This window comes from Triturus cristatus, chromosome 11, assembly GCF_964204655.1.
Source record: "Triturus cristatus chromosome 11, aTriCri1.1, whole genome shotgun sequence".
Taxonomy (NCBI): Eukaryota; Metazoa; Chordata; class Amphibia; order Caudata; family Salamandridae; genus Triturus; species Triturus cristatus.
Window position 1 is genome coordinate 1,106,365,567 of NC_140594.1, and position 18,990 is coordinate 1,106,384,556.

Here is an 18,990-nt window from a genome sequence, read left to right on the forward strand (position 1 = left end):
AGTTACCTAACCCACAGGCTGCGGGTGCATAGGTGTGAAGTTGCGTCGGGTTTCGTCGTCGACTCCTATGGATGCCTGAAGAAAGATGCTGACAGGCAGTCAGTGAAGAGTGTCCGGTGGATCCCAAGCCTGGGATCAGGAAGGAAGGATACCTGCAAGCAGAAGGGACAGAGTCTGGGTCACTAACCAGTGACCACGTGGAACCAGGAAGGAACCAGGCGATGTCGTGAAGATGCAGGTGAAGAGGTGAAGCTTGTCGCAGCAGCCACGGGAGCCAGGAGACGTTAAGGACGACCAGGAGGCGAGCTGTCCCATGAAGGCTTTTGCTGTCGGCGGCGTCGAAGTTGGACTAGGACTCACCAAGCCTTGGCAAGCGGAACCCACGCAGGATGGAGGACTTGCTTCTGGTGCAGACCAGGAAGGTCTGGGGTGCTTCTCTTTCACAGAGGAGCAGGAGCCAGTCTGGAGGAGCCAAACCAGCAGTAGAAAATTGAAGGTGTGTCGTCACAAAGGTTACTAGCCAACGGGCAAGTAACCGGACAGACGCGGCAAGCAGGAAAATGCAGAAGGGCCCCACGCAGGACTCGTGGAGTGTGGGGGGCTGGTCTTCGGTGCAGATGATGCTTGGGGTTGGGGCTTCTCAATCTCCGGTGCACAACTTCGAGGGTGCCTCAGAAGCTGCGCTGGAAGATACTCGCCACTTTTCCCAGGTAGCCGGTCCCACGTCTCTCGTCGCCTCCACGGATCTCAGCTCGGCTGTGGATGTGGATCTGGGTCGGAGAAGTCTGGAAGTCAAGGCTCTGGTCAGGCTCTGCAGTCGGTCCCTCGTAGAACTTCAGCAAAGCAAAGGGCTAGTCTCTTGATGGTGCCTGTTTGCACAGGGTAGCCACTCCTTGGCCACAAGGGAGATTCTTCAGTCTTCTTCTTTCGTCGAAGGTCCAGAGTTTCTGTTCAAGTTGCAGGTTCAGGATAATCTAATTTCCTGGGGCCCAGCTACCACTCTTATACTAATCTGGGGGGCTGGGTTGCTTGCTAGGTCACGCCTTATGGGTGGGACCTGGGAGGGGGGTGGTTACACCTCCTTCCCTTTGTCCAGTTTCGCGCCAGGACTGGGGCTGCAGTGCCCCAGCACCGGTTTGAACTGGACTATGCATGGGACACCTTGTGTGCCCCAGGCATGTCTCATTCCTTTCATCCCTCCCTGCCCCAATACACTAAAGTCTGTCTGGGGAGGTGCTAGCACCTCCCCAAGCAGGAAACCTATTGTCCAAGCCTCCCTTGCCGGGATCACTCCCAGCAGCAGGAGGTCAGACTCGTGTCTGTGGCAGCAGCATCCATTTTGTGATGCTGAGGCTTTGGTCAGAGTTAAACATCAAAGTAGGATTTTAACATGTCTCTCCCTCTAGAAGGGAGGAATAATATCCTCATCACCAGAAATGGTATGGGGGTATTATTCCAGAGTGTTAGACACCTTACACGACATGTTTTGATAAAGCCAAACCGTAGTTACCATAACCGTTTAAGATTATAAGGCACTTTAAGAGTATATGGTAGGCTATATCATAGAACAGCTATAAGGACATGGTTCTGAAAGCTGCAGACAGGCTCAGCTCATGCTAGAGCACCATCTCACATGTTACCAAGCACTCTGCCTCCAGGATTGTTAAGGCCTGCCATAGGAGTGGCTGATAGGTACCCATGTGTCTATATATAAGGTAGGTATAGGAATACTACACCTAAGCAAGGGGTGATTACACGACCTTGCCCCAGCTGAGTGATCAGCCAGTTGTGTCTGATTGGAAGGCCAGACCAGGGGTGGCATAATACATGCTGCAGCCCCTGGGAGGCCTAGGGTACACCTATGCCCTGGGTACCTAGGGTACACTGTACAGGGTCCAATAAGGTGATCCTTACCAATTGTGTATGTACATAGGGTACATGGAGTCCATTTTAAAGAGAGAGCAGACAGCCTGAGACCCTGAATGGCAGGATCTCAGGCCAACTAAGTCGAAAAACCAGCTAGACACTAGGCAAAAAGTTGGGGGTAACCATAGTCAGATATCCACCTTTCTACAGTTACTTACCCTGTAAGCATCTATTCATAGCGTGTACTGCCTTAGATTCATATACTTAGCATACTCCTGCCACCTAGTGTTGAGGGCTCAGACGCTGCAAGTTGTTATTCTTCAAAGAATGTTTCAAGTCACGCAGTATAGTGAAACAGTAAAGATAATCATGCAAGTTATATTTTAGAAAGATAAATGTATAATAGCAAAGTGTGTTTATCATTGGCTTCCGGGGAGGATGGTGGGTGCATATGAATCTACAGCACTAAACGGTATGAATAGATGCTTACAGGGTAAGTAACATACTCTTTATATAGCATGTGCTGGCTTTAGATACATATGCTCAGCATCGAATTTAAAGAAGTGCTCCCCAAAAAGCAGTGACTAACTAATAGCTGAGGTAGAAGATTGAAAATGTTTTCATAAGACAGCTCGACCCACTCTCGCTTGTTGATTTACTAGAACATCTATACAGTAGCACTCGTTTGACCTTGGCGTACCAAGTTTGAACACATCTGACTATCCTGCTTTGGAGATTGGAGAGCCTTTCTGAGGGTTAGAATAAAAGCTATAAAAGCTGTTGAGTTTTACGAATGGGCTTTGTCCTCTCGATGTAATACATTACAGCTCTTCTAATATCACATGTGTGTAGTGCTCTCTCGGCTGCCGAGTCTGGTTTTGGGAAGAAAACTGGGAGCTCAATGGTCTGATTTAATTGAAAAGAAGAAACCAATTTAGGGAGATTTGTGGTTTGTTCTTAGAACTAGTTTATCAGGATGGACTTGGAAAAAAGTGAGTGCCTGAAGATCACTGATCTGTCTTATGGATGTTATAGCTACAAAAAATGCCACTTTCCATGTGAGAAACTGTAGATCACTACCTGTAATGGCTAAAAGGGAGGATCCATAAGTCTGGTGAAGACTATATTGAGATTCCAGACTGGTGCTGGGGGAATGGAGGGAGGATAATTCTTTTAAGTACCTCCATAACAAATTAAATGACTGGAATTTTAAACAAAGACATATGTTGTCGGTTTTGCATATATGCAGCAAGTGCTGCTAAGTGTAACCAAATGGACGTGTAGGCTAGGCCTGCCTGTAAGTGGAGTAGGTAACAAATAACATCTTCGTAGGTGAGAGTGGTTAGATCTGTTTTCTTAAGCAATAGTGTACACATCTTTTACATTCTGCTGCGTAGCATGCCCGAGTGGTAGGCCGACGGGCTTGTCTGAGAATGGTCATACATTTTTGTGGAAGATTTAGGCATGCTAACTGTAGGATTTCAGGAGCCAAATCGCGAGATTGAGCTGCTTGGGGCTGGGGTATCTGACCCTGCCCTCCTCCTGAGTTAGAAGGTGTGGCTAGGTTGGCAACTTCTCGTGTGGCACAACTGACAGTTTTAATAGGGTTGTGAACCAAGGTTTGCGTGCCCATGTTGGGGCTATTACGATTTGTGTGAAGGATATTTGCTGAATTTCTGAACCATGTAAGGAATGAGTGGGAAAGGAGGACATGTTTAGGCAAATACCCCTGACCAATTGATCCAGCAGGGCATTACTGAAGGGTGAGGAAACCTGGATGTGAAGCTTTGGCATTTCGCGTTCTGCTGTGTGGCAAAGAGATCTACCTCCAGGGTTACCCATCATTGGAAGTATAAGTAGAGCAATGTTGTGTTGACTTCTCACTCATGTACTTGTTCAATCAATCAATAAAACATTTGTAAAGAGCACTACATAACCGCAAGGGTCTCAAGGCGCTGGGGGGTCTGCTACTGATCGAACAGCCAGGTCTTGTGTGTTCTCCTGAAGGTCTGCAGGTCTTGGGTCTGTCGTAGGCTCAGTGGGAGGGTGTTCCATGTTTTGGTGGAAGGTGGGGAAGGATCTCCCGCCAGTGGTAGTTCTTCGGATGCGCGGAGCGGTGGCTAGTGAGAGGTCGGCAGAGTGTAGCTGGCAGTTGGGGATGTAGAAGGAGAGACGACTGTTGAGGTAGGCAGGGCCGGTCTTGTGGAGTGCCTTGTGCACGTGGATGAGGAGCTTGAAGGGTATCCTCTTGTTGACAGGGAGCCAGTGCAGGTTTCTCAGGTGGGGGGTGATGTGGCTGTGGCGTGGTACGTCGAGGATCAGTCGTGCCGAGGTGTGAGAAGTTGGCCTGGTATATGATGTTCACTAGTGAAAGTGACCACCTTGTACCATGCCAAGCAACCCTTATGGTGTGGTTGTAAGTCAACCTTTTCGGACTAGCTGCCCTAGTGGTAGCGTAGGCTAAGCAGTCTTTGAGGCTAAACTCGTGAAACGTGTTAAGCAAGCTGTTTTACCAAATGTAACCCCCTTTTATACCAATGAAAGGACACCACACAGATATATATTCAAAATATATATGTATTTATTTCTCAAAGTAACCCCTAGTCTCTTTATGAGCACAGGAGCACAAATCGTCAAACAAGATTACAGTAGAATACACAGAAGTTGCACGTTATATGGATAGGCCCTGGTGGCCACTCAAACCATATACTAAAATAGTGGTATAAGTACCACGAACAGAAAAGGGAAAAGGCCTAGGGCCTCTAGAATCGCTGGGCCTGCAAGGAGCTAACTTCAGTTAGTGGCCAGGAGGTCCACGGGTTGCGTGTGCAGAGCAAATAGTCACACGCGTGCTCCCATAGGTTTCAATGGGTGCGTAAAAAGTACAAAGTTACTGCAAAGAGGATCTTCCGGATGACCTAGGAACTTAAGATTGGAAACACAGACACTAGAGATGATTCTCTACACTTGGGCACCGGAGTGCCAGCTTTACCTCACCCACAGGAAGCGGGTGCATAGGCGTCGAAGTGCGTCAGGTTTCTTCTATCTGTTCAATGGAGCCTGTGGATAAAGATGCTGCAGGCGGCCGGTCCGGAAGAGATGCAGGGGATCCAAGAGTGGATCGGAGATGTTGAAGACCTGTAAGCAGAGGGGACAGTGTTCACAGTCACTAGCCAGTGACCAGCGTGGCACCAGGTGGGTACCAGGCGATGTCGGGTGCAAACAGGAAGAAAGGTGTAGCTTGTCTCTGCAGCCACGTGGTCCCTGAAGGTCGACGACGTCCAGGAGTCGGTTCACGAGCTGTCCCACGCAAGCTCTCGCTGTCGGCGGTGTCGGCGACTTGATCGAAGCAAACAAGCCTTGGCAAAAGCAATTGTTGTAGGAAAGGAAATAAGCTGATGGTTCTGACCAGCAAGGTCAGAGGGACTGCTCCTTTGGAGGGGAGCAAGGGCCAGTCTGGAGCAACCAGACCAGCGGTGTATTTCGTGAAGTTCGTCGCCAAGATGGCCACTAGCCAGCGGGCCAGCAACCGGTTAGGCGCGTCGAGTGGCAAAATGCAGAAGGGCCCCACGCAGATCGTGGAGATGCTGGAGGGCTCACCCTTGGTGCAGATGCTGCTCGGATGTTGGGCTTCTCAGATCCCAAAGCACAACTTGGAGGAAGCCTCGGTTGTTGCACTTGTCAGCTTGTCGTAGTCGTTCCAAGATGGCTGGCTCCACGTGTCTCGGTGCCTCCACGGGTCTCCTCTTTTCAGGGACTGTGGATCGGGCGGTGAGAGGTCTGGAGGTCCAGGTCTTGTCAGTCTCTGGGCTCGGGCTCCGGCGGGAGGCGGCGGCAAAGCAGACGTTGATTCGCTGGATGGTGCTTGCGTTAGCAAGGTGGTCACTCCCTGACCACAGGGGAGATTGGCTTCAGTCCTCTGTGCGGCAGAGCGTCGAAGTTCCCGTCTTCTTCTTAGTTTCAAGTTGATTCCAGGATGTCTGAAGTCTTAGGACACAGCTCCTACCTTTAAGCGGATTCTAGGGGCCGGACTACCTGCTAGGTCCCTCCCTAAGGGTGGGACCAGGAAGGGGGGTGGTTACACCCCCAATCCTTTGTCCAGCTCGCCCCAGGCCCGGGACTGGTGTGCCCCAGGACCGGATTGAACTGGCATATGCACCGAGGCTCCTTGTGAGCCTCAGGCATGTCTGGTTCCTTTCAAGCCCTACCTGACCAATACACAAAATCCTGTCTGGGGTGGTGCCGCACCTCCCCTGGCAGGAAACCCTTTTTCCACACCTCCCAAGCTGGAAGGACTCCCAGCAGCAGGAGGGCAGACTTGTGTCTGTGGTGGCAGCATCCATCTTGTGGAGCTGAGGCTATGTCTGATTTTACCCGGGTTTCAGGTACTGTACATGTCGTGTCCCTCTAGAAGGGTGGAATGCTAACCCCGTCGCCAGAATTGGCGAGGGGTTAGTATTCCAATTCGTATGACACCTTACTCGACATGTTTTGATAAAGCCAAACCAAAGTTAGCATTTAACCGCGAGGTTCATAATGCACTTAAGAGTATATGGTATGACGATATCTGGAAACAGTAGAAGGAAGTTGTTCCGACCACTGCAGACAGGCTCAGCTCATGCCAGAGCACCATCTCACATGGAACCAAGCACTCTGCCTTCAGGATTGTTAAGGCCTGCCATAGGAGTGACTTATAGGTTACCAGGTGTCCCATTTAAGGTTAGGTATAGGTATACTACACCTAAGTAAGAGGTGGTTACACCAACTTACCCCAGCTGAGTGATCAGCCAGTTGTGTCAAATTTGTTAGGCCAAGCCTGGGGTGGCATAATACATGCTTCAGCCCCTGGCAGGTCTTAGATACACCAATGCCCTGGGTACCTAGTGTACACTGGTACAGGGGCTCACAGGGTGATCCACTTCCAATTGGTTATGCACCTAGGGTACATGGAGTCCATTTTAAAGAGAGAGCAGATGGGCTGAGATCCTGAATGGCAGGATCTTAGGCCAACTAAGTCGAAAAACCAGCTAGACACTAGGCAAAAATTTGGGGGTAACCATAGTCAGATATCCACCTTCCTACACAACCCCCTCCCCAAACGAAGGGAGATAAGGCTGACCTTGACCAGGTAAGCCTATATTGCCCAAGAGGCCATATAAGGAGGAACCAGCACTGGCATGGTTACCCCCTGTCTCATGGTCCACTAAGCAATCCCTCACCCTAAGGGTATCAGAGGGTCTCCACCACAGGGAATCTCTACCTTTGGTGTGTCTTGGCAAAGTAAAAGGCTGGTGTTGAGATGGAGTACTGAAGTGAGTGTCCTCAAAGTGAGGCCTCAGCTTCCTCCAATCATCCTCCACCATGGATGCCTTTCTTTCCTTAACTGAGTTGCACTGTGCTCTCAGGGTCAGCCTCTGGCTACCTAAAGCTGGAGGCTGGGTCCCTTTTGTGGGCTTACTGGAGGGACAGGTCAGGTTTGGGGCCCTAAGGTCCCATGTTTGCCTGTGCCCAACAGAATCCCTCTGGGGGAGGTCCCTAACTACCTGTAAAGGAGATCCCTCAGGAATGTTTTTACCCATCACCTGACTAGGGCTACTAGCCAGGCAATCCTCATTCTTTTGATGGGGGGGTTCTTGTGGACAGGGGCCCTCTGGGGGTCCACTGGCCTCCCTGACCTTTGCAGCCCTGGGCTGACTGAGGCAGGGTAGAGAGAGGCAGGCTACCTGCACCAGACTGGGTCCCACCTTGGAAGGGGCCACTGACATCAGAGGCTCTGCCAGGCTAGGCCTGGCTACCTCTGGGGCAGTTCCTTCACAAGGGGTGAGGTCAGCTCCCTGAGGAGGCTGACTTTTTCCTAATGTCTGGGGAGAGGGAGACTTTTCTTCCTCCCCACTACTCTCTGTTTGTGTGGAGTGATCCATAGTTTCAGGCTTCACTACACCTATGTCAGTCTGAGTATAGGCTGAGACCATTACAGCCTTGCCAACCTTTTCAGGGGGGCACTCAGTTTGTGTTTGAGCTGTGACTGCCACAGCTCTGCCAGTCTCTACAGGGAAGTCTGTCTGTGCCTGGGCTGTGGCTACCACTGCCCTTCCAACCTTTTCAGGGAGGAAATCTATTTGGACAGGGGTTGTGATTGGCACAACCCCACTACCCTTTTTTGAAAGGCCTACCATTTTAGAATGGGTGTCTTGTTCAACTCCAGCCCAGGCTGAGAGTTCTAAGTCATTCCCCAGTAAGCAGTCGACAGGCAAGGTTGGGGACACTGCCACCCTTTTAGGGCCAGTGACCCCTCCCCAGCTGAGACATACCTCTGCCATGGGATGACTGTTCTGTTTGCCATCAATGTTAGTCACCTGGTAGGAGAAACCAGGCAAAAGCTGCTCAGAGGGAACTAGCCAATGGGCCACCATTGTGATGCTAGCTCCAGTCTCTCCGGAGGCGTGGGTTCGAATCCCGCCGCTGCCACCAATGTGAGAAGTTGGCCTGGTATATGATGTTCACTAGTGAAAGTGACCACTTTGTACCATGCCAAGCAACCCTTATGGTGTGGTTGTAAGTCAACCTTTTCGGACTAGCTGCCCTAGTGGTAGCGTAGGCTAAGCAGTCTTTGAGGCTAAATTCGTGAAACGTGTTAAGCAAGCTGTTTTACCAAATGTAACCCCCTTTTATACCAATGAAAGGACACCACACAGATATATATTCAAAATATATATGTATTTATTTCTCAAAGTAACCCCTAGTCTCTTTATGAGCACAGGAGCACAAATCGTCAAACAAGATTACAGTAGAATACACAGAAGTTGCACGTTATATGGATAGGCCCTGGTGGCCACTCAAACCATATACTAAAATAGTGGTATAAGTACCACGAACAGAAAAGGGAAAAGGCCTAGGGCCTCTAGAATCGCTGGGCCTACAAGGAGCTAACTTCAGTTAGTGGCCAGGAGGTCCACGGGTTGCGTGTGCAGAGCAAATAGTCACACGCGTGCTCCCATAGGTTTCAATGGGTGCGTAAAAAGTACAAAGTTACTGCAAAGAGGATCTTCCGGATGACCTAGGAACTTAAGATTGGAAACACAGACACTAGAGATGATTCTCTACACTTGGGCACCGGAGTGCCAGCTTTACCTCACCCACAGGAAGCGGGTGCATAGGCGTCGAAGTGCGTCGGGTTTCTTCTATCTGTTCAATGGAGCCTGTGGATAAAGATGCTGCAGGCGGCCGGTCCGGAAGAGATGCAGGGGATCCAAGAGTGGATCGGAGATGTTGAAGACCTGTAAGCAGAGGGGACAGTGTTCACAGTCACTAGCCAGTGACCAGCGTGGCACCAGGTGGGTACCAGGCGATGTCGGGTGCAAACAGGAAGAAAGGTGTAGCTTGTCTCTGCAGCCACGTGGTCCCTGAAGGTCGACGACGTCCAGGAGTCGGTTCACGAGCTGTCCCACGCAGGCTCTCGCTGTCTGCGGTGTCGGCGACTTGATCGAAGCAAACAAGCCTTGGCAAAAGCAATTGTTGTAGGAAAGGAAATAAGCTGATGGTTCTGACCAGCAAGGTCAGAGGGACTGCTCCTTTGGAGGGGAGCAAGGGCCAGTCTGGAGCAACCAGACCAGCGGTGTATTTCGTGAAGTTCGTCGCCAAGATGGCCACTAGCCAGCGGGCCAGCAACCGGTTAGGCGCGTCGAGTGGCAAAATGCAGAAGGGCCCCACGCAGATCGTGGAGATGCTGGAGGGCTCACCCTTGGTGCAGATGCTGCTTGGATGTTGGGCTTCTCAGATCCCAAAGCACAACTTGGAGGGAGCCTCGGTTGTTGCACTTGTCAGCTTGTCGTAGTCGTTCCAAGATGGCTGGCTCCACGTGTCTCGGTGCCTCCACGGGTCTCCTCTTTTCAGGGACTGTGGATCGGGCGGTGAGAGGTCTGGAGGTCCAGGTCTTGTCAGTCTCTGGGCTCGGGCTCCGGCAGGAGGCGGCGGCAAAGCAGACGTTGATTCGCTGGATGGTGCTTGCGTTAGCAAGGTGGTCACTCCCTGACCACAGGGGAGATTGGCTTCAGTCCTCTGTGCGGCAGAGCGTCGAAGTTCCCGTCTTCTTCTTAGTTTCAAGTTGATTCCAGGATGTCTGAAGTCTTAGGACACAGCTCCTACCTTTAAGCGGATTCTAGGGGCCTGACTACCTGCTAGGTCCCTCCCTAAGGGTGGGACCAGGAAGGGGGGTGGTTACACCCCCAATCCTTTGTCCAGCTCGCCCCAGGCCCGGGACTGGTGTGCCCCAGGACCGGATTGAACTGGCATATGCACCGAGGCTCCTTGTGAGCCTCAGGCATGTCTGGTTCCTTTCAAGCCCTATGTCAAATAAAGAAGACCCCCTTGGGTTTCTTAGATAGCATGCATCCACTCATCCACATTCATTCACAAGAGTCAGGTATTAGCACCAATAGGAGTCCAAAAATAGGTAGTGTATGTAGAATAATCAGTATATTTATTTATAATCATTAAAATCGTTAAAAAACATTAAAAACACTTGATCACAAAAAATCAATAAGGGAGGCAAAAAAACTGAAAGGGAAGTACACAAGCAGCCAAATCTTGTAATGTAAACCTATCAGGCACTTGGGGAAACAACAATCAAAAACTGACAAGATCAAGGGTACATATTTCATCAATGTGTCACGTTTTTCTTGTATGATTATATCCCAAGGTATTAATCTTTGTGCCTTAGTGGACCTAGTTCTTTATCGGTGTCCAAAAGCGTTGTGTGGATCCTTCCCATACAGTCTGTACAACAAAGCGACGCGTTTCGGTGGTGTCTAGTAATTCCCCACCTTCTTCAGGCTAGCACAAATGCTTGTAACACAACTCCCTCAACAGATAAATTCTGGAAGATTAAAAAGATATATATAAAAAAACATGTACTTTATGTCTATATATACATACACATTTATCAAGTAGATTGTTTAACATGGTAATGACAATTCTTGATTGGATTTACATGTTTATATGTCGGGGCAACATACACCCTAACTTAAATGTAGAGACCTCGTCATTGAAACCAATGATTGTCAAAACCCAACTCTCGTCCTCCATTGTGGTGTCATACCTAGCACTCTGCAACATTCATCCAATTCCATAATTCCACTAAATTCATTCATACAAATCTCATACATCACAAGTTTTAGAGAGAAGTACCCACCTAATAAGGGATGTACTCGTGAGTTAAGATTGTCACTACTTCATTAGTGACATCTATCAGCCGCCGAGTCTATTGTGGCATTCAGTTCTCAATAGAAAAGGGGGGGTAATCTCCTCCCTAAGGAAATATATAATAAATGTGCATTAGAGATATTTATTAATGTGATTTTATCTATCGGGACCCAACTGGTCCTAATTTAATTCAATACCTTGTGAGCCTCAGGCATGTCTGGTTCCTTTCAAGCCCTACCTGACCAATACACAAAATCATGTCTGGGGTGGTGCCGCACCTCCCCTGGCAGGAAACCCTTTGTCCACACCTCCCAAGCTGGAAGGACTCCCAGCAGCAGGAGGGCAGACTTGTGTCTGTGGTGGCAGCATCCATCTTGTGGAGCTGAGGCTATGTCTGATTTTACCCGGGTTTCAGGTACTGTACATGTCGTGTCCCTCTAGAAGGGTGGAATGCTAACCCCGTCGCCAGAATTGGCGAGGGGTTAGTATTCCAATTCGTATGACACCTTACTCGACATGTTTTGATAACGCCAAACCAAAGTTAGCATTTAACCGCGAGGTTCATAATGCACTTAAGAGTATATGGTATGACGATATCTGGAAACAGTAGAAGGAAGTTGTTCCGACCACTGCAGACAGGCTCAGCTCATGCCAGAGCACCATCTCACATGGAACCAAGCACTCTGCCTTCAGGATTGTTAAGGCCTGCCATAGGAGTGACTTATAGGTTACCAGGTGTCCCATTTAAGGTTAGGTATAGGTATACTACACCTAAGTAAGAGGTGGTTACACCAACTTACCCCAGCTGAGTGATCAGCCAGTTGTGTCAAATTTGTTAGGCCAAGCCTGGGGTGGCATAATACATGCTTCAGCCCCTGGCAGGCCTTAGATACACCAATGCCCTGGGTACCTAGTGTACACTGGTACAGGGGCTCACAGGGTGATCCACTTCCAATTGGTTATGCACCTAGGGTACATGGAGTCCATTTTAAAGAGAGAGCAGATGGGCTGAGATCCTGAATGGCAGGATCTCAGGCCAACTAAGTCGAAAAACCAGCTAGACACTAGGCAAAAATTTGGGGGTAACCATAGTCAGATATCCACCTTCCTACACGAGGCATTTTGGATGCGTTGCAGTCGTTTGATGAGCTTGGTCGGGGCTCCCGCGTAGAGGGCGTTTCCGTAGTCAAGTCTGCTGCTGACGAGGGCCTGGGTGACTGTATTTCTTGTATCTGTTGGGATCCATTTGTAGATCTTGCGGAGGGTGTTGAAGCAGGAAGAGGAGACGGCGTTGACTTGCTTGGTCATTGAGAGCGTTGAGTCTAGGATGATTCCCAGGTTGCGTGCGTGGTCTGTGGGTGTCAGGGCTGTCCCCAGTGCTGTCGGCCACCAGGAGTCGTCCCAGGCTGAAGGGTTGGAGCCGAGGATGAGGACCTCCATCTTGTCTGAGTTCAGCTTCAGGCGGCTGGCCCTCATCCAGTCTGCGACAGCCTTCATTCCTTCGTGGAGGCTGGCTTTGGCGGTGATGGGGTCCTTGGTGAGGGAGAGGATCAGTTGAGTGTCGTCGGCGTAGGAGATTATGTTGAGGTTGTGCTGTCGGGGGACGTGTGTAAGCGGGGGCATGTAGATGTTGAACAGTGTCGGGCTGAGGGAGGAGCCCTGGGGTTCGCCGCAGATGATCTCGGAGGCTTCAGATCGGAATGGGGGGAGGCGGACGCTCTGGGTTCTGCCTGAGAGAAAGGATGTGGTCCATTCCAAAGCCGTGTCACGGATCCCTGCGGCGTGGAGGCGTGCGCGTAGTGTGCGGTGGCAGACGGTGTCGAAGGCGACGGAGAGGTCTAGGAGGATGAGTGCTGCGGTCTCACCGTTGTCCAGCAGGGTCCTGATGTCGTCGGTGGCATTGATGAGGGCGGTCTCGGTGCTGTGGTTGCTGCGGAACCCTGACTGGGAAGGGTCCAGGATTCTGTTTTCTTCGAGGTATCGGGTTAGCTGTTTATTGACGATTTTCTCGATGACTTTGGCCGGGAAGGGGAGCAGAGAGATGGGCCGGAAGTTCTTGAGGTCTCTTGGGTCTGCCTTGGGTTTTTTGAGTAGAGTGTTGATCTCGGCGTGTTTCCAGCTCTCTGGGAAGGTTGCGGTCTCGAGGGAGAGGTTGATGACGTTGCGCAGGTGGGGTGCGATGGAGCTGCTTGCTTTGTTGAAGACGTGGTGCGGGAATGGGTCTGACGGAGAGCCAGAGTGGATTGTGCTCATGGTCTTGATGGTGTCGTCGATGCTGACGCTGGCCCAGGCTAGCAGGGGGTCGTAGTCGATGATGTGAGGAGAGTCTGTTGTGTTGCTATCTGTTGGGGCTGTCTGGGTGTTGAAGCTGTCGTGGATGTCTGCTATCTTGCGGTGGAAGAAGGTGGCGAGGGAGTCGCACAGGGCTTGCGACGGCGGGATGTCGTTGGTGTTGGTGTTGGAGCTGGGGTTGGAGAGTTCCTTCACGATGTTGAAGAGCTCCTTGCTGTCGTGTGCGTTGTTGTCGAGGCGGTCTTTGAAGGAGGTCCTCTTGGCAGCCTTGATGAGGTGGTGGTGGTTGCGGATGGCGTACTTGTGTGCTGCGAGGCTGTCCGGGGTCTGTTCATTGTGCCGTTTCTTCTCTAGCTTCCAGCAGGCTTGCTTGGAGGCTAAGAGTTCTGGGGTGAACCAGCTGGCCCTCGTGCTGGTGTCTCTGTAGGGGGGTTTCTTCAGCGGGGCGAGGGTGTTGGCGCAGTCCTCGATCCAGCGGCTGTGGGCCGCGTCGTCGGTGTTGGAGGGTACGGTGGGTGGGCTGAGAGCGAGGTTTGCATGAAGTTGATCTTCGGTGGTTTTGCTCCAGCAACGGCGGGAGATCTGTTGGGTGCGGTGGGGTGTGGTGGGTTTCTGGAAGGTGAAGTGGATGCAGCGGTGGTTGGTCCAGAGGAGTTCGGTGGTGTGGTTGAAGGAGACGTGCTGGCTTGAGGAGAAGACGGGGTCGAGTGTGTGGCCGGCGGAGTGGGTGGGCGTGGTGACGAGTTGCCTCAATCCGAGGTTGTCGATCAGGGTTGTGGTGTTGCTGTCGTTGTTGTTCTCAAGGTGAAAGTTCAGGTCTCCGAGGAGGATGTAGTCGGTGGAGGTCAGGACGTGTGTGCTGATGAAGTCGGCGATGGAGTCGCTAAACTGGGGGCAGGGTCCGGGGGGTCGGTAGACGAGGGTGCCTCTGAGGGTGGTGTTGGGGTCTGTGTGGATCTGGAAATGCATGTGTTCGGCGGTGCTGAGGGTGTCGTCTGTGCTAGTCGAGACCCTGATGCTGTTCTTGTGGATGATGGAGATTCCTCCTCCGACTCCGTTGGTGCGGTCTCTGAGGGTGACCTTGTAGCCGTCTGGGATGGCTATGGCGATGTCGGGTGCGGAGGAGTCGTTCATCCACGTCTCTGTCAGGAAGGCGACGTCCGGGGATGTTGTGTCGAGCAGGTCCCAGAGCTCGACAGCGTATTTACGTGCGGAGCGGGTGTTCAGAAGTATGCATCGGAGGTGGTTGAGGTCTTTTTGGCAGGTGGTTCGTCGGTTCTGAGGCTGGTGTAGCTGCAGTTCCGGCAGGTGAAGGGACCGTGTGTGTGTGTTTTGGGGCAGCCTTGAAGCAGGTGTGGGTCAGTCCGGGGTTGAGAGCATGCAGAGTGCTGGCATCGTAGTGGCAGTGTTCCTTGTGGCGGGTGCGGCGACCAGGGGTTCTGGTGCTGGGCACGGTCCAGGCGCAGACGGCTTGCCTTAGGCACGCCCGCTGCGCGCAGCCGCGCAGCGTCTGGCATATATGTGGAGGTGGGAGGGAGGAGCAGCAAATGGGCAGTCAGGGGGGGCGGGGCCGCAGGGGATGCAGCAGCGGGAGCGGAGCGGGACGACGAGGGCACAGAGGGCAAAGGCACAGGTAAGGGGGTAGCGAGTGTTACAGAAGGAAAAAACGGGCACAGGGTTACCAGGGCACAGAGGGAACAGAACGCAAAAGGGCAGAGAGACACGGGGCAGCGAGGGGAACAGAGGCAAAAACCGGGCAGCGAGGGGAGCAGGGGGGAACAACGGGCAGAGAGACACGGACGGGGCAGCGAGGGGAACAGAGGCAAAAAAACGGGCAGCGAGGGGAGCAGGGGGAGAACAACGGGCAGAGAGATACGGGGCTGCAAGAGGAACAGAGGGAAACAACGGGCACAGAGCAAGTACAGGCAGAGCGGGAGGACAGAGAACAGCAGTAACGGGCACAGAAAAAAACGGCAAACAGTACAGGCAATACAATAAGAAATCAAACCTAACTCAGCAGCGGCAGACCCACAGGCGGTGCTGTGCGGCGGGGGAGCGACCTACCAGGTAGGGTCAAGGGTCGTTCTCCTTACAGCGCAGCGTCCTACATATATGTGGAGGTGGGAGGAAGGAGCAGCTGGGAGGTGAGAGGGAGGAGCAGCGAATGGGCAGTCAGGGGGGCGGGGCCGCAGGGACGCAGCGGCCGGAGCGGGACTATGAGGGCACAGAAGGCAAAGGCACAGGTAAGGGGGCAGCGAGTGTTATAGAAGGAAAAAAGGGGAACATGGTTCCCGGGGCACAGAGGGAACAGAACGCAAAAGGGCAGAGAGACACGGGGCAGCGAGAGGAACAGAGGCAAAAACCGGGCAGCGAGGGGAGCAGGGGGGGGGAACAACGGGCAGAGAGAAACGGGGCAGCGAGGGGTACAGAGGCAAAAAAACGGGCAGCGAGGGGAGCAGGGGGAGAACAATGTGCAGAGAGATACGGGGCTGCGAGGGGAACAGAGGGAAAGAAGGGGCACAGAGCAAGTACAGGCAGAGGGGGAGGCCAAAGTACAGCAGTAACAGGCACAGAAAAAAACTGAAAACAGTACAGGCAATACAATAAGAAATCAAACCTAACTCAGCAGCGGCAGACCCACAGGCGGTGCTGTGTGGCGGGGGAGCGACCTACCAGGTAGGGTCAAGGGTCGCTTGTTGATACATTCTGCTGAGCATATCTGCAAAGTTGCTGTCCACCCTGGTAGATATTCTGCTAGGAGGTGGATATTGTGATGTATTGCCACATACCATATGTGCTCTGCTATCTGCGAGAGCTTTATGGAGTGTGTGCCTTCCTGTTTTTTAATATAGTAAATGGCTGTCATGTTGTCAGTGCGGACTAGGACCACTTTAGGGTAAAGATGTTGTTGAAATGCTTTGAGGGCTAACTGAATCTCAAGAAGCTCTAGGTGACTGATGTGCAGCTGCTTCGGCACTGGAGACCACTGTCTGCGCACTGTGAGATCTAGCATGTGTGCCCCCCAAATGTGCAATGATGCGTCTGATGTGATGGTCACTTACGGAAAATTGGCATCGAAGGGCTGATCCTGCAACAGATTGTTGCTGTTCCACCACTGCAGAGAACGATGGGTCGCTGGCGCTATCAACACTAGATCTTGTAGGTACACCTCCGCTTGAGACCATTGTGACTGTAGACACTGTTTTAGGTGGCCAAGAGAGCTTGTGTATTGGCTATTTTCCAATAGTTTGCAGCTTGAGACGCCATACGTTTGCCTGATGTGTCTAATAATTTGGATACCTTATCTGGGGGCGGGCCGTCACCTGAACCTTGAGAGTTGGCCCTTTTACGTGCATTAGCCACTACCAGGGAATCTAAAGGAAGTTGACCCTTAATGTATATGGGGTCACTGGGAGCAGCTTTGTATTTCTTGTCTATCCTTGGGTTAAGAATCCTAGTCCTAATAGGGTCCTTAAACATTTCTGGTGCGTGTCTAATGAGCCCTTTTAACATTGGTAGGATGTATGAGGTTTTTTGTGGCTGAGCAAAAGTCTCTAAGAGAAAATCCTCCTCTACAGGGTCAGAATGTAGATTTACTCCGTGATATGTTGCGGTCCTATTGATTAGTTGGGCAAAACCTACATTATCGTCTGGCGGGGATGGCTTAGAGGGATAAAGATCTGGGTCTGTTAAGTCAGGATCTGTGTTATAGTCCATCCATGGATCTGGCTCCTGTGGGGGATCATCATTGTCTCGTTGTGGGATTATGTTATCATCCCCTTGTCCATCCCCATCTCCATTATCACTATCCTCTAGTTGTGAGAGTGGAAAAGTGTGTTCTGGAGAGTGTACTGGAGAGATAAGTACATTGGGATCAATAGGTGGAGGAGGTGGTGTAGGGGTGGAGAGGTATTAGTGCCCTATTCTTTTAGCTGGAACCGGTGAATTTTGCAAATGGTCCGGTTTTCTTTTTGTAGGTTGTTTGGAGAGAATATGACCAGTCTTTGGATGTATACAAATTGTTTTCTGGTTTGGGTCCGGGACAAAAAGTTCTTCGGAGCCGGTGTTCTTTTTTGGTGCCGAAGATTTCTCACTATGAGGAGTCTTAGTCTGTTTAGGCATAGGGATAGTGTCCGGTTTAGAAGCCTTTTCTGGTTCTGAAAACTTTGGTGACGGTTGTTTCGGCTCCGGAGTCTTTTGCTTCGGGGGTTTAGGCATCAAAGGTTTTTCTCTGGATTGTTTCAGCTCCGACGTTTTTGGTTCGAAGTTTTTCCTCTTTGCTTCGGCTCCGAGGGTCTGTCCTTCAGCTGTTTCGGCACCGGAGGGTTTTCCGGTGCCGATGGAGGAGGGCATGGCACATCAGCGGCCTTGGACTACGGTGCCGAAGGTGGTTTTTCGGTACCGGAGTGTGGTTGGCCCGAGCACGAGCCGGAAGGCTTGTCTTTGCTTTTCATAGCCAAGCCAGAGGGCGGGGCATCTGAAATGTTTGACCGGTGTGGACCTGGGCCTTGTGGCGAAGGTGTTACCGGAGCCTTTGGTATGGGCTTGGGTGGGGCAGTTGTCCTCGACGTCGGAGTCCTCTGCTTCGGAGACAGAGACCTGTTCCTCCTGGGCTTGTTCGGGAATGCTGTTAGGGCCTGGATGGAAGATGTCCGGAATGGAGCTGCTTCCTCTGGACATTTCGTGGCATCGAGCCCGAGGATCATGAATGGTCTTCTTTGACTTGAAAGATAGACAAGCCTCACAAGTATCCTCTTGATGCTCCGGAGAGAGGAAGAGATTATACACTGGGTGTAGGTCCGAGTACGGGAATTTAGCACCACACTGGGGACATTTCTTGAAAGGAGTCCGTTCCATTGACTTCCGTCGGAATCGGCGCGGGTAGGCCCAACAGCCCGCGTCGAAGTTTATCGAAGTTTTTTCGATTGTAGAAGATGCACATCGAGAAAAGGGAAACGCGGTCGAGACAATACCGTCGATTGGTAGGTGATTGCGTGTCGAAGGGGGGTTTCGATAACGACACCGACCCGGAGGAGGAGTCACCTATCTCGTGGCTAACAAACTGCAAACATCCGAGCCCAACACCAGATGGCATTCTATGCTAAAGTATACAATCTACAGCTCATATGCCTCGAACGTACTGATATACAAATAAAAAATTACAACTGCTGAGCGACTTACACCTTACATGAGAAAATGAGCGACCTCTGGGTACGCACACCAGAGAACAGTATACAGTGCTTTGGAGCACTCAAAGCGGTGGTACGATGACTGCACTGTATTGTGAGGGAATGGATGTGTGCACAGTAGTACAGGCCATACCTTACTCTTGCAAGTGTCCAGGTCCTTGCCGATGGAAGACAAAAGCCAGCACAGGCGCTCCAGCGAATCTCCATCTTTTTTCTTGAATAGCTTCACCACACAGTCATGCATGATGCTCTCTTCCAACATCTTTTGCTTGAACAGCTCCCCAGTCAATTTGATGTTACCCAAATGCCGCCTCCTAGACTGGTCTCGTGACAGCTCCAGCTCTTCCTTAAGGCGTATCTTTTCCTCAGGCTTCGAAGGAAAGGGGTCAAGGTTACTTATCTTTCTTTTTCTAACAAGGTATTTGACATAATGCAGGGTTCA

At 51.4% G+C, this 18,990-nt stretch overlaps 1 protein-coding gene across 5 annotated transcripts in view; it reads right to left on the reverse strand.

Annotated features, from left to right (window-relative positions):
- The window catches only part of LOC146786088 (eukaryotic translation initiation factor 4 gamma 1-like), a 647,727-nt gene that overhangs the window by 595,772 nt on the left and 32,965 nt on the right, over positions 1-18,990 (reverse strand). For all 5 annotated transcript variants that reach the window (XM_085635544.1, XM_085635543.1, XM_085635546.1 and 2 more), the window contains exon 5: positions 18,682-18,918. In XM_085635544.1, coding sequence (XP_085491670.1) covers positions 18,682-18,918 — 237 coding nt within the window. The remainder of the gene's footprint in view (positions 1-18,681; positions 18,919-18,990) is intronic.